Raw genomic sequence first — 23,936 nt, 5'->3', positions numbered from 1 at the left:
CTTTGCTTTGCACTTATGAGGCAAAAACAAAAAGCAATCCATCTACAAAAATAATTTTTTTAATTGCTAGGAGATTAGATCTTTTTTTAAATTTTTTATTGTTGGTTGTTCAAAACATTACAAATTTCTTGATATATCATATTTCACACTTTGATTCAAGTGGGTTATGAACTCCCATTTTTACCCCATATACAGATTGCAGAATCACATCAGTTACACATCCATTGATTTACATATTGCCATACTAGTGTCTGTTGTGTTCTGCTGCCTTTCCTATCCTCTACTATCCCCCCTCCCCTCCCCTCCCCTCCCCTCTTCTCTCTCTACCCCCTCTACTGTCATTCATTTCTCCCCCTTGTATTATTTTTCCCTTTCCCCTCACTTCCTCTTGTATGTACTTTTGTATAACCCTGAGGGTCTCCTTCCATTTCCATGCAATTTCCCTTCTCTCTCCCTTTCCCTCCCACCTCTCATCCCTGTTTAATGTTAATCTTCTTCTCCTGCTCTTCGTCCCTACTCTGTTCTTAGTTACTCTCCTTATATCAAAGAAGACATTTGGCATTTGTTTTTTAGGGATTGGCTAGCTTCACTTAGCATAATCTGCTCTAATGCCAACCATTTCCCTGCAAATTCTATGATTTTGTCATTTTTTAATGCAGAGTAATACTCCATTGTGTATAAATGCCACATTTTTTTATCCATTCGTCTATTGAAGGGCATCTAGGTTGGTTCCACAGTCTTGCTATTGTGAATTGTGCTGCTATGAACATCGATGTAGCAGTGTCCCTGTAGCACGCTCTTTTTAGGTCTTTAGGGAATAGACCGAGAAGGGGAATAGCTGGGTCAAATGGTGGCTCCATTCCCAGCTTTCCAAGAAATCTCCATACTGCTTTCCAAATTGGCTGCACCAATTTGCAGTCCCACCAGCAATGTACAAGTGTACCCTTTTCCCCACATCCTCGCCAGCACTTGTTGCTGTTTGACTTCATAATGGCTGCCAATCTTACTGGAGTGAGATGGTATCTTAGGGTTGTTTTGATTTGCATTTCTCTGACTGCTAGAGATGGTGAGAATTTTTTCATGTACTTGTTGATTGACTGTATGTCCTCCTCTGAGAAGTGTCTGTTCAGGTCCTTGGCCCATTTGTTGATTGGGTTATTTGTTATCTTATTGTTTAATTTTTTGAGTTCTTTGTATACTCTGGATATTAGGGCTCTATCTGAAGTGTGAGGAGTAAAGATTTGTTCCCAGGATGTAGGCTCCCTATTTACCTCTCTTACTGTTTCTTTTGCTGAGAAAAAAACTTTTTAGTTTGAGTAAGTCCCATTTGTTGATTGTAGTTATTAACTTTTGTGCTATGGGTGTCCTATTGAGGAATTTGGAGCCCGACCCCACCGACTGTAGATCGTAGCCAACTTTTTCTTCTATCAGACGGCGCGTCTCTGATTTGATATCAAGCTCCTTGATCCATTTTGAATTAACTTTTGTGCATGGCGAGAGAAAGGGATTCAGTTTCATTTTGTTGCATATGGATTTCCAGTTTTCCCAGCACCATTTGTTGAAGATGCTATCCTTCCTCCATTGCATGCTTTTAGCCCCTTTATCAAATATAAGATAGTTGTAGTTTTGTGGATTGGTTTCTGTGTCCTCTATTCTGTACCATTGGTCCACCTGCCTGTTTTGGTACCAGTACCATGTTGTTTTTGTTACTGTTGCTCTGTAGTATAGTTTGAAGTCTGGTATCGCTATACCGCCTGATTCACAATTCCTGATTAGCATTGTTTTTGCTATTCTGGGTCTTTTATTTTTCCATATGAATTTCATGACTGCTTTCTCTATTTCTACAAGAAATGCCGTTGGGATTTTGATTGGCATTGCATTAAACCTATAGAGAACTTTTGGTAATATCGCCATTTTGATGATGTTAGTTCTGCCTATCCATGAGCAGGGTATATTTTTCCATCTTCTAAGATCTTCTTCTATTTCTCTCTTTAGGGTTCTGTAGTTTTCATTGTAGAAGTCTTTCACCTCTTTTGTTAGGTTGATTCCCAAGTATTTTATTTTTTTTGAGGATATTGTGAATGGAGTGGTTGTCCTCATTTCCATTTCAGAGGATTTGTCACTGATATACAGGAATGCCTTTGATTTATGCCTGTTGATTTTATAGCCTGCCACTTTGCTGAATTCATTTATTAGCTCTAATAGTTTCTTTGTAGACCCTTTTGGGTCTGCTAGGTATAGAATCATGTCACCTGCAAATAGTGATAATTTAAGTTCTTCTTTTCCTATTTTTGTGCCTTTAATTTCTTTCGTCTGTCTAATTGCTCTGGCCAGTGTTTCGAGAACTATGTTGAACAGAAGTGGAGAGAGAGGGCATCCCTGTCTTGTTCCAGATTTTAGAGGGAATGCCTTCAGTTTTTCTCCATTCAGAATGATGCTAGCCTGAGGCTTAGCATAGATTGCTTTTACAATATTGAGGTATGTTCCTGTTATCCCTAGTTTTTCTAGAGTTTTGAACATAAAGGGATGCTGTAATTTGTCGAATGCTTTTTCCGCATCTATCGAGATGATCATATGGTTCTTATTTTTAAGTCTATTGATGTGGTGAATAACAGTTATTGATTTCCGTATATTGAAACAGCCTTGCATCCCAGGGATGAATCCTACTTGATCATGGTGCACAATTTTTTTGATATGTTTTTGTATCCGAGTGGCCAGAATTTTATTGAGGATTTTTGCATCTAGATTCATTAGAGATATTGGTCTGTAGTTTTCTTTCTTTGAAGTGTCTTTGTCTGGTTTAGGTATCAGGGTGATGTTGGCCTCGTAGAATGAATTTGGAAGTTCTCCCTCTTTTTCTATTTCCTGAAGTAGCTTGAAAAGTATTGGTATTAGTTCCTCTGCTGTATACCCATCCGGTCCTGGGCTTTTCATAGTTGGTAGTCTTTTGATGGTTTCTTCTATTTCCTCAATTGATATTGATCTGTTTAGGTTGTCTATATCCTCCTGACTCAATCTGGGCAGATCATATGACTTAAGAAATTTATCGATGCCTTCACTATCTTCTAATTTATTGGAGTATAAGGATTCAAAATAATTTTTGATTATCTTCTGTATATCTGAAGTGTCTGTTGTGATATTGCCTTTTTCATCCCGTATAATGTAATTTGAGTTCTCTCGCTTCTTCTCTTCGTTAGCATGGCTAAGGGTCTGTCGATTTTGTTTATTTTTTCAAAGAACCAACTTTTAGTTTTGTCAATTTTTTCAATTGTTTCTTTTGTTTCGATTTCATTAATTTCAGCTCTGATTTTAATTATTTCTTGCCTTCTACTTCTTTTGTTGTTGTTTTGCTCTTCTTTTTCTAGGATTTTGAGATGAAGTATGAGATCATTTATTTGTTGGTTTTTTCTTTTTTTAAGGAATGAACTCCAAGCAATGAATTTTCCTCTTAGAACTGCTTTCAATGTGTCCCATAGATTCCGATATGTTGTGTCTGTGTTTTCATTTATCTCTAAGAATTTTTTAATTTCCTCCTTGATGTCTTCTATAACCCATTGATCACTCAGTAACCTATTGTTCATTCTCCAAGTGATGCATGATTTTTCCTTCCTTCTTTTATCGTTGATTTTCAGTTTCATTCCATTATGATCAGATAAGATGCATGGTATTATCTCTACTCCTTTATATTGTCTAAGAGTTGCCCTGTGACATAATATATGATCTATTTTTGAGAAGGATCCATGTGCTGCTGAGAAAAAAGTGTAACTGCTTGATGTTGGGTGGTATACTCTATATATGTCAATTAGGTCTAGGTTATTAATAGTGTTATTGAGTTCTATAGTTTCCTTATTCAACTTTTGTTTGGAAGATCTGTCCAGTGGCGAGAGAGGTGTGTTGAAGTCTCCCATGATTATGGTATGGTGGTCTATTAGACTCTTGAACTTGAGAAGAGTTTGTTTGACGAACATAGCTGCACCATTGTTTGGGGCATAAATATTTATGATTGTTATGTCTTGTTGGTGTATGGTTCCCTTAAGCAGTATGTAGTGTCCCTCTTTATCCCTTTTGATTAACTTTGGCTTGAAATCTATTTTATTTGATATGAGTATGGACACTCCTGCTTGTTTCCGAAGTCCATATGAGTGATAAGATTTTTCCCAACCTGTCACCTTCAGCCTATGTATGTCTTTTCCTATCAAATGCATCTCCTGTAGGCAGCATATTGTTGGGTCTTGTTTTGTGATCCATTCTACTAGCCTGTGTCTCTTAATTGGTGAGTTTAAGCCATTAACATTTAGGGTTATTATTGAGATATGGGTTGTTCTTCCAGCCATATTTGTTTATTTATGTTACTAAACATGGTTTGTTTTCCTCTTTGATTATTTCCCCCCTCCTTTAGTGTCCTACCTCCCACTGTTGGTTTTCATTGTTATTTTCCATTTCCTCTTCCTGTAATGTTTTGCCGAGGACGTTTTGAAGAGCTGGTTTTCTAGCTGCAAATTCTTTTAACTTTTGTTTATCGTGGAAGGTTTTAATTTCATCTTCCATCCTGAAGCTTAATTTCACTGGATACACAATTCTTGGTTGGAACCCATTTTCTTTCAGTGTTTGAAATATGTTATTCCAGGATCTTCTAGCTTTCAGAGTCTGTGTTGAAAGATCAGCTGTTATCCTGATTGGCTTACCCCTAAATGTAATCTGCTTCCTTTCTCTTGTAGCTTTTAAAATTCTCTCCTTATTCTGTATGTTGGGCATCTTCATTATAATGTGTCTAGGTGTGGATCTCGTATGATTTTGCACATTCGGCGTCCTGTAGGCTTCTAGGATTTGGGATTCTGTCTCATTCTTCAAGTCTGGGAAGTTTTCTCGTATTATTTCATTGAATAGATTGCTCATTCCTTTGGTTTGGAGCTCTGTACCTTCCTGTATCCCAATGACTCTTAAGTTTGGTCTCTTAATGTTATCCCATATTTCTTGCATGTTCTGCTCATGGTTTCTTAACAGTCTTGCTGAGCTGTCTATGTTCTTTTCAAGTTGAAATACTTTGTCTTCATTGTCTGATGTTCTATCTTCTAAGTGTTCTACTCTGCTGGTAGTATTCTCCATTGAGTTTTTAAGTTGGTTTATTGCTTCCTGCATTTCTAGGATTTCTGTTTGTTTGTTTTTTATAACCTCTATCTCCCTGTATAGTTGATCCTTTGCTTCCTGGATTTGTTTGTGTAATTCATTGTCGAAGTGATCTTTCATTGTCTGATTTTGCTGTCTAATGTCTTCCTTGATACTCCAGATCATCTGAAGCATGTATATCCTGAATTCTTTATCTGACATTCCATCTGCTGCAGCTGTTACCTCTTCTAAAGTTGAGTTGACCTGCATTGCTTGTGGTCCTTTCTTTCCTTGTCTTTTCATACTGCTTGCGTTTCTTTCTGCTTGGTGAAACTGTTGTGTTTTTGAAATGTTTTTTCCCCTATATATTTATATTGCTCTTGTATAGTTGAAAAGTCTCCCTTGCAGGGTCGGGCGGCGGTCTGCCTACCTTGCAGGCGCGGGCAGCGGCTCTGCTCTGCCCGTCCTCCAATTGGTGTGAGGTATCTATCATGCCCGCTGACCCCTGGGCCTGTCCTGCTGGTCAGTCGCAGGTCTGCCTACCTTGCAGGCGCGGGCGGCGGCTCTGCTCTGCCCTTACTCCAATTGGGGTGTCGTGACTACCACGCCGGCAGGTCACTGGGCTTGTTCCGGGCACGGGCGGCAGCTCTGCTCTGCCCCTACTCCAATTGGGGTGACGAGTGTACCACGCCGGCAGGCCACTGGGCTTGATCCGCTGGTCGGTTGCAGGTCTGCCTACCCTGCAGGCGTGGGCAGCGGCTCTGCTCTGCCCCCCCTCCAATTGGTGTGACTTGTCTACCACACCCGCGGACCGCTGGGCCTGTTCTGGGCGCAGGTGAAGGCTCTGTTCTGCTCCTACTCCAATTGGGGTGACATGCCTACCACCCCGGCCGGCCACTGGGCCTGTCCCGCTGGTCGGTCGCAGGTCTGCCCACCTTTCGGGCACGGGTGGCGGCTCTGCTCTGCCCCTACTCCAATTGGGGTGTCGTGACTGCCACGCCGGCAGATCGCTGGGCCTGTTCCTGGCATGGGTGGCGACTTTGCTTTGCCCCTACTCCAATTGGGGTGACGTGTGTACCATGCTGGCAGGCCGCTGGGCCTGACCTGCCAGTCTGTCGCAGGTCTGCCTACCTTGCAGGCGCGGGCGGCGGCTCTGCCCTGCCCCACCTACCATGCCCGCAGACCGCTGGGCGTGATCTGCAGGTTGGTCGCAGGTCTGCCCACCCTGCAGGCACGGGTGGCGGTTCCGCTCTGCCCCCACTCCAATTTGGGTCATGTGACCACCACACCGGCGGGGCCTGATCCAGGCGCGGGCGAAGGCTCTGCTCTGCCCCTACTCCAGTTGGGGTGACTGTGTACCATGCTGGCAGGCCGCTGGGCCTAACCTGCCAGTCTGTCGCAGGTCTGCTTACCTTGCAGACGCGGGCGGCGGCTCTGCCCTGCCCCTCCTACCACGCCCATGTACCACTGGGTCGCAGGTCTGCCCACCTTGCGGGCGCGGGCGTCGGCCCGGCTCCTCCCCTCTGGCTCGACGACAAAGCGAGAGAGACTCGGATGTCTGTGACTCACCCTCCCTACCAGGAGACCAACTGTTTCTGTCGCCACTGGTATTGATGAAGTTCTCTCCTCCGCCGCTTTCTGATGACATCAGATCTCTGCCATGTTGGTATCCTATGGGAATGGCAGCATTTTGTTCCCTTTGCCGGGTGACCAAAGCAATGGGTGAGTCCTGACCGGCCCTCACAGGCCCCTTCTCCATCCTGTTGATACTGCCCACGAAGGCTTGGTTGGTATTTACCTCCACAGTACTCAGCAGGACCCGGACCGAGAAGCAGTTTCTGCGGGCTCCTTAGCCCTGGGCCAGAGCAGTTCCGGGAGCCAGAACTCGGCCGCTCCATGCTTGGTGTATGCTCTGATAAGAGCAGGCTCCAAAAAGCAGTTTCCGCGGGTTATTTAGCACTGAGCCTGAGTAATCTGTCTGCAAGCCGCAGGCGAATGGCAGCCTGAAATTACCTGTTCTATGGCTGAATGAGCTGAGGTCAGTCGAAAACAGGGATGGTGACGTCCGCTCTCCAAGATGGTGGCCGCTGGCCTCCTCTGTGGTCTGACCGGTGTGGAAAACCGAATTGGACTGCTTCCTTCCCCCGTCTCGAACCCAGAATTCAGCACTGAGTACGGTGCTTGCACGGCTGGCAGAAACTACAGCGCTGTATCCCTGTGTCGCTATCTCCTCGTTTCCCAGTGCACGCTGCAGACTCTAGCCGCGGGGCGATTTGCTGAATAAGCAGCGTTACCCTCCATGCGACAAATCTCTCGCGTTTGAGTCCCTGTAGCCGATCCTCGTGTGATGGAAATCCTTCCTCCAGGTTCCGGAGCACCCCACTATTGCTGGAAATTCCTAAAAAGATAGCCTTTAGCCGTCCTGACTCGTCATACTCCCACACAGTGACGCGGCACATGGGGGCAATGCACTCCCCTCGCCGCCATCTTCCTGTCCGAGATTAGATCTTAAATGTACTTATCACAAAAAAGTAAGGTGATGGGTTTATTAGCATGTTCGATTTATTTATATGTGTGTGCATATATATATATATGCATATATATATATATACATATATATGTATATGTATATATTATTTATCCCTTGATGAATTCCAAGCATTACTTATTTAAATGCTATTCCATTAAAACGAGATTATAAATGCCTAGGAGACCTGGTGAGCATGTGACTCATACCAAGAATTTAGGGAAGAAGGAAGAATCACCACCAACAAAAGCCAAGAAGAAAATACCTAAAAGAAATACCCCAGCAAACAGAATTTTAGAGAAAACTTACCGGCCACCACACCATACTTCGGCCTGCCAGGAAAAAACCTCCAACTGTCCCACGATTGGTGGAAAACATAGCCTAAGGAAGAAAGGTCCAAAATTTAATAGAAAACTAGAAGAGTGACCTTACCAGCCTAATGACACACCTCCTCATATTGGCACTTTCATTAGCCACTCCACTTTTTGACCTTCTTCTTTCACTTTCCTATTCCCCTGGACTCTCAAAATATTAAATGATGGAGGCAGGGCCCTACAGTTAACAGACAAGGAAACTGAGGCTCAGAAGGCTTAAACAATTCCCCTAGTGCCAGTGAAACAAACTGAAATTAAGGACAACTTCCTGATAAGTGGTTTTTTTTTTTCCATTGTGTATTTCCTCATACTGGGAATAAAGTCTCTAACCTGGGGAATGCCAAAGATGCTGAGAATGGAGATCACCCCCTGCCCCAGTCTGTCTAGTACAGGTAACTAAATATACATATGTATGCCATCTGGCTTTTGTTTCTACAAACTATAACCATTTCTGTGGGACCTGCAGATAAACAACCTCATTGCTTCTCCCTAGTTTGACCAAACTGCAAAAAATTCATTTTCATTTTCCATCTTTTGCCTATTGTGTGGGTGGGTGGTCAGATCCAGCCAGTCAGGATCCAGGCAGGATCTCTGGGCTAGGCTGCCAGTAACACTAGCTCACTCTGCAATTGGTTCTGAACAAGCCCCTCCACCTTTTGTGTTTGCTTTTGTGTTAAATTGGAGGAAATGCAACTCTTTTAAAATTTTTATTGGTGCATTATAATTATACATAATAATTTTACTATTATATACACACATGCACAAAATATACCAAGATAATTTGGTCAATTTTATTTCCCAGTACATCTCTTCCCTCCTTTCCCTGATCCCTTTTGGAAATGGAACTTTTTATGTGTTTCTTACAAGAATATCAGAGTACCTAATGACATATACTTTTGAAAAGTACTATATGGTACTTGTATGGAATTGTATCTCAAAAAAGCTATTGTCAAGAAAAAGAAAATACCATAATAGTTCAAAATGCTAATACTACATATTACATTTAAAAACAGATGTTCAAACTCAATACAAATTTATCCCTCCCTGAAGATGTAAGTAGGATCTTGCTGGAATTGTTTTTTGGCAATATATTGTGACTAACGTAAATACACAGGAAGGGTGCAATTTCTTCTAAAAAGAGGACAAGATAGAAGGCTTCCCAGAATGAGCAGCATTTCAGCAAATCTTAGAGGAAAAGTGAGGTTAGATTAAAGGACAAAAAGGGAGGGGGATTTCAGGAGTTCAGTAATCCAGAGGTGGAACTATACCCAGGCTGGGGAGGGAAGGAATGGCAAACAGTGTTAGTTGTTGAACTTGACTGAGGCATATGAATGGGGAGAGTGGTGAGAGGTGAGCCAAGATCTCAAATGCCAGGCTAAAAGTTACAGGCTGTATTCATAAGCAATAAGCAGTCACTGAAGTCTTAGGAGGAGAAATATGACATGTATGTTTAATGAATGATGACCAGCTCTTCTCAAGCCTTCTTTGGAATGTTGTTTCTGAGACTGCAGCTTATTTCTGTTTGAGCTCAGGCCCAGGCCCAGGTCCAGGCTTTTAGCGTAAAATGGGGCAGTGTTTCTGCTCTTGTCCCTGGACCTCCTCCCCCTTCCTCTTTTCTGTCACTGGCTTTCTCTCAATAGATGCTTGTTAATTTCCCTGAAAATGTTAATGGCTGACAGGGGCTTATCCCTATAAGATGTGTTTGTGTTTTCATAGTTGACCATGAGGCTAAAAGGCATCACTGGTCTAAAGAAATTAACCTCTGATGATGACATTTCAGGCATTTATGAACTTGCCATTCATTCAGCAAACAAGTCTGCAGTGGATGACGCATTGCTAGGTTGTCACACTGCAAAGAAGTATTGAATAAAGTTCTTTAAGAAGCAGGATCATTTATGCATCTAATTAAATAATATAGATTTGTTGAGCATCCCTGTGTGCTTTGCAGTACCAGGGAGAGTGCATCAGGGCTTTCTGGACTCCTAGCAGTGTCTTCCATCCCATTGGACATACTCTGAGGACTCTATAGTGGATTTTTTGAGAATAACAGGACAGTCAACAGATCTAAAAAGAACCAATAGAGAGAGAGAGAGAGAGAGAGAGAGAGAGAGAGAGAGAGAGAGAGAGAGAGAGAGAGAGAACACCAACAGACCTAAAACATATGAAGGTCACTAGGGCTGAAATAGAAATAAATCCAAATGACTTAGCCTCCAGCAATGGGCTGGAAAATGATCATTCTGAAATCAAAGAAGGTGATATTCCCCAGCCTGATTAGGGAGACAGGAAAAGTGGGTTGAGGTCCAGACACAAATATTTCTCGGTTGGTCACAAAAATGAAGAGCTTTGAGGAAGAATATGAGTGTAGGGTCTAGAGTGGGGAGCTATAGTAATTCAGAAAAGATATTGATGTACCAAAGGTAAAGAGAGGTGCACCTCTGCAAGGCCTTTCCTCTCCAGCATGGTTATCCTCTCCTCATCTCTGCTTACCCATCCCTCAAGGCCTCTCAAATGTCATCTTCCCTGTGAAACCTTACCTGACACTCTCCCCATGGAAATCTCTTCTATGAACTCTTCCCTTCCCCAAACAAAAATAATCTCTCCCTCCTCTGAACACCTAGAGAACTCTATTTTTACCGTGTTCAAAGTCCTTACATGTTTTTTTACTTTGTGTTAACATATTACAAATTTTTAATCCCTATAGAACCTAGTAAATGCCTTATGCATAGAAAGGCACAAAGGAAACTTCAAGGTCCCAAGGTTCACTTTGTAAACCATAGTGTTAAATTCACACATCTACCCTACAACTAGAAGAGAATGAACTCACAAGAGCAAAAGAAGAACAATTAACTCACAATGGTTTTGTTTTTGTTTTGTTGTGTTGTGTGTGTGTTTTTTTTCTCATTGAAATAAAAATATCATTGAACAAAAGGAAGGAAGTTTAGGCCTCAGTTTAAATGAGAAACAGATTAAGAGACTGGAGATGTTGGGCCTGGGGAGAAGACTCAGGTGTGGCCTATTATCTTCTGATATGTAAAACAGGACAGTCACACTCAGTGCATCCTGCATATGGCATAACAAAAAATGGGAGAAGCCCCAGGATGTCAGGTTGAAGCTGGGTTCCAGCTCCTTTTTATCAGAGCTGTTCAGAGATGGCAATGGGGCCACTGGGAAGATTTTCTGCTGAAAGTATTCAAGTCAAGGCTGTTGACAACTGGCCAAAGTGATTTTGACAAATGGCTTAAAGAAGAGATGTAAATATAAGATGAAGAAGATTGAAGTCAATAAATTTAGGTCTCATCTTTATGAAGATATACACAGAAAAAAGAAATTCAGAACCACTGGGACACTGTCCAGCAATGCTTTGGTTGAAAGGTCAAAGGAGAGAGTATTCCAAAAAAGAACAGTGTCTTAGAGGGGGCAAGAAAGAATATTGGACCTGGGTCCTAATCCCAGTTCTATATTGATTCACCTGATTGACTTCTAGCAACCCTCTCTGATCTTAATCTGTAAAATGGAAAGCTAGGGTTCACCCATTTCAGCTCAGGCAGTCAATGATGCTGTTGGTTCAACTTAGTACTGTAAGGGTAAAAGAAATTGAAGTTAAAGAGTAAAAGTTAAAGGGTAAAAGACCGGGCATTGTAAAATTTCTAAGCTGCAAGGTCTGAGTTAAAATGTAAAGGATTAGGTATTGTTAGGTTTCTATGCTACCTGCAAAACCTGAAATTCCTGAGGCAGTTAAGACAATGCCCTACTGGCTATTTAGTTGATTTATAGCATTCAAGACCCTGTGCAGCTTGTCACGTAGGCATTGCAGGGCCTGGACCAATCAGTTTGAATGTAACCCCCTCCTTAGGAATGACCTATCACTCCAGCCTGACCTGTTCCCGCCAATGAATGAACTAATCATGTTTAGGAGTTGTTGTTTGATTTTCCCACGGTGTATAATGATTTGTTAAAGGAGACTGTGATGTATGTAAAATCCCCACCCTCCCAAAAAAAGTGTACTTAAGCAGTGCTCAGCCCCTGCTCGGGGGTCTGGGCTGTTCTCCCTTCTTGAGTGGGCATGGAGCCCTAGCATGCTAGATCAATAAATCCCCTTCTGCCAATTGCATGAGTGGTCACTTGGTGGTGTCTTTCTCCGACGTTTTGCCGGACCCTTACAGTGCATAACACAGGGGTTGTTAAATTTATTCTGTAAGGGGAAGACTCTGATAATAAATACTTCATATTTTGTGGGATACATGCTGCCTCACTGTTTTTTTTCTTGTTTTGTGTTTATGACAATTTAAAAGTGTGAAAAGCAGCTGGGTGTGGTGGTGTATACCTATAATCGCAGTGGCTCTAGAGGCTGAGGCAGGACAATCACAGGTTTAAAGTCAGCCTTAGCAACTTGGTGAGGCTGTAAGCAACCTAGTAAGATCTTGTCTCAAAGTAAAAAAAAAAAGGTAATAAATAAAAAAGGCTGGGGATGTTGCTTGGTGATTAAGCACCTATGGGTTCAATCCCTGATGCACAATTAAATGAATAAATAAATAAAAGCATGAAAAAGCATTTTTAGTTTGTGCATCATACAAAATCAGAGTGTGGGTCAGATTTGGCCCATGGACCATAATTTTAACAAACCCTGGCTTGAGAGGATTACAGGATAGTAGAAATGTTTCAGGATAACAAGGATAGAGATTCATTTTCAGAAGATATAAATCCCCCAAGAAGTCACCTGGGAGGAAATAAAAGTGGAAATAAATACCAAAGAAGCCACAATCCAAAGCTCAAATATGATCGAAAGAGACACAGACGGAAGAATATGAAACTACTGAAGAATACTGGAAGTGACAGGATAGTGACAGAGGGATGCTGCTAAAATGGGCCTGGACCCTTGTATCTGTGCAATCCAGGGATTAGGCATGAGTCAGAAGCCTATCCCAAAGTCACTCTTAACCCTTTCATAGCAAAAAGGGGAGTCTTGACTGGAAAAAAATTCAGCATGTTAAATGATCAGGGTCCAGGGGCACTGCTAATGGGGGAAGATTAAATGTGTCGACAAATACTAGTAGGCTCATTAACCAGCATTTAAAAGGACAAGTGGTACTGATTCACAGATATTTCAGAAGTGCAAATACCATAAAAAATGTAAACATCTGTAGTACTGGCAGGGCTAAAGAGATTGGTTTACAAAACTGAGATTATCGGGATTGTCAGGGAAATGGGCAGTATAGCATGGCTACCAAATGATAGATTCACATCTTGGCTATAGTGTATATAAGCTGGGGAGGAGTGGGAGGTATTAAGGCAGACACAGTGACAGTGTGCCTGATACCTTGAGAAACCAGGAGTCATGATAACCTGAGTTCCAGGAACAACCCCATGTATTGCAAAATCTTAGGCAAATCACAACCACATGGGGTTTCAACTTCCTCTTTTGTAAATTGGGGATTAGCATTTCCGTCTTGTGGCTTTTTGTAAAGATGTTCTACCCAGCTGACCATTTTTCCCATTTTACTTAACAGGACCAAATTATTCAGAGTCTGGGTGACACCCTGCAGGGAAAATGAGATTCAAAAAAAATTCCTAAAGACTGTAAAAGTTTTCAGATTCATCTCTGCAGATCCTTACAATATCTTTGAGAAGTCATAAGATTAGATGCAACTGTACTTGTCTTATTCTTGGGTAAACTGAGGCTGCAGGAAGCTATCCTACCTGGTCATTTGATTCTAACCATGAGAAAGCCAGTACCAAACTTGAGTATTCTGATTCCTACTTGAATATTTCCCACTGTTTGGAGGAAGCTAAGAATATTGAGAAAGAGTAAGCCACACCAACCCCATGTGACACTTGAGGAGTCTTTCTATTAAGAAATTTCTATTTCCCCCCCAAATCCACACTTCCTTTTACTCCTGAAAGTTTCAGTGCCCACACTTCCCTCTAAGTCTAAAGAGTTCAACACAACCAGGTACCATTGGCACAGTAGCCCCCTCTGTCATCCCCACCCAGGACAACACTTGAAAGTGGTTGGAATATTTGCATGCTTTTAAAACACTTTCTCTTTTAGTGTTAGGTGTGTCAGAGTCTGTCACAAAAGAACTTTCCAAGTTCCAGGATGCAGAGAACACGTTTCTCTAGTTTGGTGTGTCACCAGAGTCCCAAGGGGAGACACATGCACTTCCCTCTCTGCAGCACCAGGACACCCTCTGGTCTTCCTCCTCTTCTTCCACATAACTTCCCCATTCCTGATTAGCTCCAGCCACTGGAATTCCCTGGCAAAGGCCTCTTGTTTAATCTTCCGCAGGAGCAGTGACATTGGTCAGCCACACTCACAGATTGCCCCAAGCACCTGAGCCTGACAGGGTTTGTGACTTTCTGGCTTGAAACCATTTCTTTCCCATTTAAAGTTGGTTAACTAAGGTAGGAAAGTAGTCACCTGCCAGGGGACCCTCTCTACCTCTTGGCTTTTTCTTTCTTTCTCTCAGCAATCCTCCACCTTCCTTCTTTGCTCCCAGGTCCCAGGAATCTCCCTTGGCTTTCCTGATGCTCCCCTGGGAACCCGTCTGACAGAAGTTCATGCTTGCTTTCCTGCCACACATTGTGCTCCTCAAAACCTCTCAAGGGTTTCCAACTTTCCCACTTGCCTCAATAGACAGATAAACCCATCCGCCTCTTGGCAGCTCATGGACACCATCCCTTTGTGCGCCCCTCTTGTCCCGTCCTCTTCAGCTCCGGTCCCAGGACTCCTACATACCCATAACCCAACGCCATCACAACCACAAAGTAGATGACAATGACAGAGATGTCTGCAGCATTTTTGATGCGCTCCTAGGATTCCACTGGAGCAGCAGTGGTGGTGGGTGATGGGCTCCAGGTGCTACTGTCCATGGTGATGATGGCAAATCCCTCCCCCACACCCGGACTGCTCACTTCTTATTCAGCCTCTGAGTTAATTATCAGCCTTAGGGGTGGGGATCCGCGATGGAGGGGCAGCAGGGCAGTGAATTAAAGCTTCTGCACTGCTGTTGCTGCTGCTGCTGCTGTTGCAGGTGCTCTGCACTGTCGGCCAGCAGCACCAAGATTGGAGTGCTGAATGAGGAGTCAGCCGAGCTGTTGGCGGGGCGGTGTCCTCCAGAACAGATAAAGGCTGTCCCTCGAGCAGGGAGGGGCCGGCCAGGAGGTGGTGTCCCCGTGGCACAAAGGCCAAGGTCCTCTAGCTGCGGGAAACCACCAGGCTGCCACGCCTGGCCTGCCATGGGATTCCACCTGGGACAGAGCAGGAGTGGCTTAATAGAGGGATCACCGCCTGGGGCCAGGGACCTAGAGACAGTTAAGAGCACCTGCCAACTGCTGCTCGTGGACAAGTCCCAGCCCCTCTCTGGACCTGGCTTCTCCATGTGTAAAATGGGCACAGAGCTCTTCTAAGAAACTCAGCTAAATTCTTGGTCTTGTGGAGAACATTCTGGGAAAATGGGAACTTGCTGGATGCATAATCATAATCCCTGGCCACAGGCATAGCCAGTCACTCACATTCCTGATTCCACCTCCACAGCCCCCAAGGACACTGTTACCCTCCTATAGGAGGAAGACACTGAGACTTGAAGAAGGGAAGCATTTCCTTACTCTGTGTCTCACCAGGTACAGTTAGCCCTGCATATCCCAGGATTTGGCATCCAGAGTACAGAATTTTTGCTTGCCATTATTCCCTAAACAATACAGTATAACAACTGTTTACATAGAATTTACATTTTATTAGGTATTATAAATAATATAGTATTTAATACATATGTGAGGATATACATAGGTTATGTGCAAACCCTGAGACTTCCTGGGTACTCAGCCTGCTCATTAGGAGACACATATCTAAGCCACACCCTGGGCTCAGAAAAGAGATGGTTGAGAAAGGAAGCATGACTTATCCAAGGTCACACAGTAAGGGAGTGGCCCTGCAACCCAAGTCAGGTCAGGGACTCTTTCAGAGGGATTCTTGGAAAGATATTCTCAAGGGGTGACCCTGAAGGCTTAGAGCAACCAAAAGTGGCTGTTCTGGGAGAGGAGAGCCTTGATCCAATGAGAAAGTACAAGGAGGAGAAAGGACCACATAAATTCTACCAGGACTCTGTTCTTCCCTGGGTCCTCCCTGCCCTCAACTAAAAACCATTCACTGCTAATATGTAAACAGACTGCAAATTCCATGTCATTTTATATAAGGGATTTGAAAATCTGCACATTTTGGTATCTACAGGGAATAGTGGAAACAATCTACCACCCAGGTACTTAGGGATAACTGCCCTGTGTTCCTTTGCACCTTGCTGTCTCCAAGTTCTGCTTCCTCTCCTCCCTTATCAGCACTTTTTCTTCCCACCTTAGTTGCAATCAGAAAATCATTATTTAGACAGCATCCATGTAGCTCATCTTTTCCCCAGGACTGTAAACTGAATAAGACTATGTCCAGGGCCCTGCTTAGTGCCAGTTCAGAAAGATCAGGAATTCCTCTTCTAAGAAATTTGCAAGTAGAAACTTTCTCCATGGATGCCTCCAACACTTAGAGTTTAGCTGTCAATCACAGCAAGAAGGAACTCTCCTTTTATCCATACTCCTTTGTTAATTCATTCATGCATTTAGCAAAGCTTTTCCACTTGGCTCTGTGCCAGGCAAAGTCCCTGCCTTCTCCTGACAGTCTAGGAGCTCCTCCTCAGCAGTTCTCAAATATGCAGTGTCTGGGGCTGGGGTTGTAGCTTAGCAGTAGAGTGCTTGCCTAGCATGTGTGATGCACTAGGTTCAATCCTCAGCACCACATAAAAGTAAATAAACAAAATAAACAAGTCCATCTACAACTAAAAAATTTTTAAAAATATGCAGTATCTATCTTTCACTCTAAATTGTGCTTCTGGGTAAGGCACACAAAGGTGGAATAATCATGAAACACTGAACTCTTAGGGCACAATAAAATCAATAGCATAAGTACAGAGACAGTGGATTTAGGGAAGAGGGGTGGAGGAGGGACTTACATGGTCAGTTTGAATCTGAGCTCAGTCACCAACCAGTAGACCATGGAAAGCTCACTAGACATGGTGACCCCCATCAAAATGTCTATACTATGGCATAGAAAGTACTGACTGTTTCAAACAATGGGTCTCACTGACAGAGAGACACCAGCAAATGTGAGGAGAATAGAAGGACACTATGATATTTTTTCTCCCTTTCCTTTTCTTTCTTCTGAGTTCAGGTATGGAAAGTCCAGGGAAGCAGGGTGTTGATCAGCATATAATTTTTCTGTGGCTGCTGTAACACATTACCACAAATTTGGTAGCTGGAAACAACCGATTTTGTTTTTCCTCAAAGTTCTGGAACACAGGAGTCCAAAATCGGTTTCACTGAGCTAAAAATCAAGGAGTCAGGAGGATCAGACACCTGAGATTCTAGGGAAGAATTCTTCTTTCTCTTTTCCAGTTTCTAATGGCCATGGCATTCTTTGACTTGTATCACATCACATTACTCTAATCCATAGATGTATTGTGTGTGTATATATATTAAAATATCCATAGCATAAAATTTACCACCATAACCATTTTTAAGTGTGCAGCTCAGAAGCATTAAATACAATCGCGTTGTTGGGTAACCAACATCAGCATCCAACTCAGCCAGCATACCCCCTCCCACTCCCACTCCGCCGCTTCCTCCATTGTCTCCTCCTCCTCCTCCTCCTCCTCCTCCTCCTCCTCCTCCTCCTCCTCCTTCTTCTCTCTCTCTCTCTCTCTCTCTCTCTCTCTCTCTCTCTCTCTCTCTCTCTCTCTTTCTCTCTCATCTTTCTTTTTTTCTACCTGATATATTTTCCAGAGAAAGCAGCATTCAAGATGATTTGTGAGGTTGGCGTAGGGAGAAGGTGCTGCTGAAGGTGATTCCAGGCCTAAGGATAAAAACCAAAATATTGTCAGGAAAAGAGGAAATAGAGAAGAGTGAGAAGGGTCAGGATAGAAGACTATTGAGTTCACCTGAGCCTACCCCTAGACTGTGGGTGAAGAAGGTGAAATAGAAGGAAAGATAAAAAGCAATAAAGGTAAAGTGTCCCTGACCTTCCCTCTAAAACTGTAATCAGGGAGGGATTGACCCCTGGTGGGCTTCATCTAAGGATCTGAGCATCAGTTCAGCCCTTGACTTGCTGGGTTAGCTTGGATACACCCTTTAAATTCTCTGAATATCAGCTCTAAAGTAGAGAGAGACCCAATTCTTTTTCAAAATCTTTTATTGGTGCATTATAGTTATGTATAATGGTAAGATTCATTGTTAATATTAGTTCATGTACACAATAATAATATAATTTAGCCAATATCCCTCCCCAGCGTTTTCCCCCTTCTTCCCCTCCTCCCACCCCCTAGTCCCTTTCCTCTATTGTATTGATCTCCCTTTGCTTTTCACGAGATACCTCCCTTTCTTTTCCTTTCTACTCTCTTGCTTCTACATATGATAAAAACATGACCTTCTGCATTTGGCTTATTTCACTTAACATCATAGTCTAGAGACAAGACTCAATTTGATCTAACAGATTTGCTGAGTGCCCACCATTCATGCCAGCTTCAGGTTGAGTCCAGAACTCAGGTTGCTTGATGGAGGGCTATAGCTCTTTCTTCTGGATACTAAACATCTGACTGGCTTCAGAGAGGAGTTACAGAACAAAGAAGGAGCTGCAAGACACTCAGCCTGCCTTCCCCAGAGCTCTTCACAGGACATTGCCTCAACTTTGACCTCAGCCTGGTGGAGCAGGAAGAGTGCATGGCTGGGAGTCAGGACCCTCAGTTCAGATACTAGTTCCTCTGTCAAGTGACCTTACAAATCACTTCCCCATCTGAGATTGTTTCCTCTCCAGTCTTATTGCCAGAATTTGACTAGTTGGTCTCTTAAGAAGGCTCCTGGTGCCCATTATAACTCTAGCCAGGCTCCTGAAACTCCCTGGGCCTCCAACTCTTCTCCATCCAGTGGTAACAAGCCCTGAATAGTTGCATGACAGAGGTGTGTCACCCTCACTTCATCCTGAGTTTCATCTCCTGCTACATCTGCCAGATTCAGAGATGATATTTTCTATTGCTCACCAGCATTTCTAAAGTAGAAGTGGGGAACATGACCATTGTTTATAAAGCATCAAGCTCCTCCTTGGATGTTCCTCACCCAGTGAGCTCAGAAGTGGCTGTATAGTCAGTGCATACCTGATTAGAATTCTAGCTCCTTCTCTCATTAGTGAGGAAACCTCAGAACAAGTTATCCAGCTTTGGTGTGGGAGCTTGTTTTCCTCACTTGCAAAATGTGGATAATAAGATTTAAGATATATCAAAGAACATATGGAAAACACTTCAGCATACTGCCACATACATATTTAGTGTTCAATTAAACAGCTGACTTTGGGGTTAATAAGGGTGTAGCTGAATGATACATGCACAAGGTCCTGGGTTCAATTCCAAGCATGGCAAACACTGGGGTGGAGGGCGGTTAACTTTTATCTTCTTAATCCTGGTCACCTTATCTGGACTCAAAGATGAGTGGTCCTTATCAGGCCCCTTCCCTCCCAGGACAGGAGACAGATATGAAAAAAATACTAAGCCTAGAGGTTGTGACAAATTGTACAACTTCAATTTTCTTCATAATGATCCTACTGTTTTCCCCATTTTATGGGCAAGTACACTGAGACTTAAAAGGGTTAAGTAACTTGCCCCATGGTCCATCAGCTGGTAGATGGCCAAACTGGCATTCAGCCCCATGTACCCAGTGGTACAGTGTCACGTTTTTCACGACTAAAACACTTAGGGTCACTCCAGGGGAACTGGGCTGCACAAAATAACCACACAAGAGTCAGAGATACCTTTTTCTTTGGGGTCCTGTGATGGCTCCTCTGACCTTAAGGGTCCACAGAAAGAGAGAGTGAGTGCGTGCTCAACCCTTTTGTTGAGGAGAAGCCATTCAAATGAGGCAAGGGGTCAGGTTTCAGGGGGTTGAGTCTTGCTTTGTAATGTCTGCTGTCAGCAGGTTGACTAACATCTAGGAAGGCCACACCCAAAGGTAGAGCAAGAGAAGGGGACACACAAAGGGTGTTTCCATGGAGCATTCTATCCCAAACAGGGCAAAGGGGTAATATCACAAAGGAACAGGTGAGCATAGCTCAATTTATGGGGTGAAACACCTATGTCTGAAGACATGTCCTCAAACTTCCAGGACCAGGGCAATGTCCAGGTCACTAGGAGATGTAGTGACGGCCAAAGCCTCTCCATTCTGGGAAGGAGAATGTGAATTATTCAGACTGGCTCCCCACATATTATATATATATATATATATATATATATATATATATATATATATATATATATATATATATATATATATATATATTTAAAAACTGGTGAATTATATTTTTCAGTCACTGGATTCTTGGTCCAAGGTCATCATGATTTACAATTGAAACACAAAAGGAATTAGTAGAAAACATATAATTTCAATAACACAATCAACTTGGAAGATCCAAGTTATTGTTATTATTCTGCTAAACGCTCATCAGAAGATTCCTAGTATTTTCCAGATTTTATTGGGATGCATTGAGTTTGGCCATAGTAATATAAACATTTTCATTGACATGGCATTTAAGCCTTTCCATAAACCATAGAGCAGAGGGAGGGCTCATTCACATTATTTATTACAGTGTCTTTTTAAAATTTTTTTATTTGTTTTAATTAGTTATACAATGCAATGGAATACACTTATATACTTTGATATATCATACATAGATGGGATATAATTTCTCATTTTTCTGAGTGTACATATTGTAGAATTACATTGGTCATAAAGTCACATACACACATAAAGTAATAATGTCTGTTTCATCCTACTATCTTTCTTATCCCCACATCCCCTGCTTTCCCCTCCTTTCACTTCCCTCTACCTAATCTAAGGTAATGCTATTATTATTTTTTTTGCATTGCAATTCTTAATTCACATATATACCACAGTTTTTGTATCTCTGTTTGTATATAAAGTATGTTGACACCCAATTCAAGTCTTCATACACGTACTTTGTATAATGATGTCCATCAAATTCCACCATTCTTGCTAATCCCCTGCCCCCTCCCTTTCCCTCCCACCCCTCTTTCCTATCTAGAATTCATGTATTCCTCCCATGCTCTCCCTCCCAATCCCACTATGAGTCAACCTCCTTATATCAGAGAAAACCTTCAGTATTTGTTTCCTGGGGATTGGCTGACTTCACTTAGCATTATCTTCTCCAACACCATCCATTTACCTGCAAATGTCATGGTTTTGTTCTTTTTTAATGCTAAGTAAAATTCCATTGTGCATATATGCCACATTTTTTTATCCATTCATACACTGAAGGACATCTAGTTTGGCTCCACAGTTTAGCTATTGTGAATTGTGCTGCTATAAACATTGATGTGGCTGTGTCCCTGTAGTATGCTGTTTTTAAGTCCTTTGGGTATACTCCAAGGAGAGGAATAGCTGGGTCAAATAGTGGTTCCATACCAAGTTTTCCAAGGAATCTCCACACTGCTTTCCATTTTGACTGCACCAATGTTCAGTCCCACCAGCAATGTATGAGTGTTCCTTTTCCCCCACATCCTCGCCAATATTTATTGTTGTTTGCCTTCATAATAGCTGCCATTCTGAGTGGAGTAAGATGGTATCTTAGAGTGGTTTTGATTTGCATTTCTCTGATTGCTACAGATAATGAGGTTTTTTCAAATATTTATTGATTGACTGTATATTGTCTTTTGAGAAGTTTCTGTTCACGTCCTTAGCCCATTTGTTGATTGGGTTATTTGTGTTTTCAGTGCTTAGCTTTTTGAGTTCTTTATATACCCTAGAGATTAGTGCTCTATCTGATGTGTGAGGGGTAAAAATTTGAATCCAGGATTTAGGCTCTTTGTTCACCTCACAGACTGTTTCTTTTGCTGAAAAGAAACTTTTTGGTTTGATTCCATCTAATTTATTGATTCTTGGTTTTAATTCTTATGCTATAGGAGTCTTATTAAGGAAGTTGGGGCCTAACCCCACATGATGAAGATTAGGGCCTACTTTTTCTTCTGTTAGACACAGAGTCTCTGGTTTAATTTCGAGGTCCAAGTTCCATTTTGAGTTAAGTTTTGTGCATGGTGAGAGATAGGGGTTTAATTTCATTTTGTTGCATGTGGATTTCCAGTTTTCCCAGCACCATGTGTTGAAGAGGCTATCTTTTCTCTGGTGCATGTTTTTGGCACCTTTGTCTAATATAAGATAATTGTAATTTTGAGGGTTATTCTCTGTGCCCTCTATTCTGTACCATTGGTCTACCAGCCTGTTTTGGTGCCAATACCATGCTGTTTTTGTTACTATTGCCCTGTAGTATATTTTAAGGTCTGTTATAGTGATACTACCTGCTTCACTCTTCCTGCTTAGAATTGCGTTAGCTATTCTGTGTCTCTTATTTTTTACAGATGAATTTCATGATTGTTTTTTCTATTTCTATGAGGAATGCCATTGGGATTTTTATCGGAATTGCATTAAATCTGTATAGTGCTTTTGGTAGTATGGTCATTTTGATAATATTAATTCTGCCTATCCAAGAGCAAGATAGATCCTTCCATCTTCTAAGGTCTTCCTTGATTTCTTTCTTTAGGGTTCTGTAGTTTTCATTGTTTAGATCTTTCATTTTTTTTGTTAAGTTGATTCCCAAGTATCTTATTTTTTTTTGAGGATATTGTGAATGGAGTAGTTTCCTCATTTCCTTCTCAGATGTTTTTTTGTCACTGATATACAGAAATGCCTTTGATTTATGGGTGTTAATTTTATATCCTGCTACTTTGCTGAATTCATTTACTAGTTCTCAAAGTTTTCTGATGGAGTTTTTTTGGTCTTCTAGATATAGAATCATATCATCAGCAAATAGAGCTAATTTAAGTTCTTCTTTTTCTATACATATTCCTTGAATTTCTTTTGTCTAATTGTCTGGCCAGTATTTCAAGAACTATGTTGGATAGAAGTGGTGAAAGAGAGCATCCCTGTCTTGTTCCAAATTTTAGAGGGAATGCCTTCAATTTTTCTCCATTTATAATGATGTTGGCCTGAGGCTTAGCATAGATTGCCTTTACAGTGTTGAGATATGTTCCTGTTATCCCTAGTTTTTTTGTGTTTTGAACATAAAAGCGTTCTGTATTTTGTCAAATGCTTTTTCTGCATCTATTTAAATGATCATATGATTCTTATCTTTAAATCTATTGATGTGATGAATTACATTTATCGATTTCTGTATGTTGAACCAAACTTGCATCCCTGGGATGAATCCCACTTGATCATGGTGCACAATTTTTTTGATATGTTTTTGTATTTGGTTTGCCAGAATTTTATTGAGAATTTTTGCATCCATGTTCATTAGAGACATTGGTCTGAAGTTTTCTTTCTTTGAAGTGCCTTTGTCTGGTTTTGGAATCAGGGTGCTATTGGTCTCATAGAATGAGTCTGGAAGTACTTCCTCTTTTTCTATTTCCTGAAATAAATTTAAGAGTATTGGTATTAGTTGTTCTTTAAAGAACAACTAATTAGTTGTTCTTTAAAGTTCTTGTAGAACTCAGCTGTGTATCCATCCGGTCCTGGGCTTTTCTTCATTGGTAATCTTTTGATAGCTTCTTCAATTTCCTCATTTGATATTGGTGTTTAAGTTGTGTATATCTTCCTGACTCAATCTGGGAAGATCATATGACTTAAGACATTTTTTGATGCCTTCACTGTCTTCTAGTTTATTGGAGTATAAATTTTCAAAATAATTTCTAATTATCTTCTGTATTTCTGTAGTGTCTGTTGTGATATTGCTTTTTTCATCATGTATGCAGGTAATTTGAGTTCTCTCTCTCCTTCTCTTCATTAGCGTGGCTAAGGGTCTGTCAATTTTATTTATTTTTTCAAAGAACCAACTT

At 41.8% G+C, this 23,936-nt stretch overlaps 1 protein-coding gene across 1 annotated transcript in view; it reads right to left on the bottom strand.

Moving 5' to 3' along the window:
• LOC124089423 (sodium/glucose cotransporter 1-like) overlaps nt 1–18,678 on the bottom strand; it is an 82,831-nt gene extending 64,153 nt beyond the window's left edge. The window contains 3 exon segments of the mRNA XM_046439441.2: nt 7,943–8,014; nt 17,814–17,899; nt 18,553–18,678. Of these exon segments, the coding sequence (XP_046295397.1) occupies nt 7,943–8,014; nt 17,814–17,899; nt 18,553–18,559 (165 nt within the window). The 5' untranslated portion in view covers nt 18,560–18,678.
• Between the last annotated feature and the right edge of the window lie 5,258 nt (nt 18,679–23,936).

Source organism: Marmota monax, unplaced genomic scaffold, assembly GCF_021218885.2.
Source record: "Marmota monax isolate L192 unplaced genomic scaffold, Marmota_monax_Labrador192_F-V1.1 WCK01_AAM20220418_F8-fsc00253, whole genome shotgun sequence".
Taxonomy (NCBI): domain Eukaryota; kingdom Metazoa; phylum Chordata; class Mammalia; order Rodentia; family Sciuridae; genus Marmota; species Marmota monax.
Note: the sequence above shows the minus strand (reverse complement) of the source record. Positions and strands in the feature narration are given on the sequence as shown.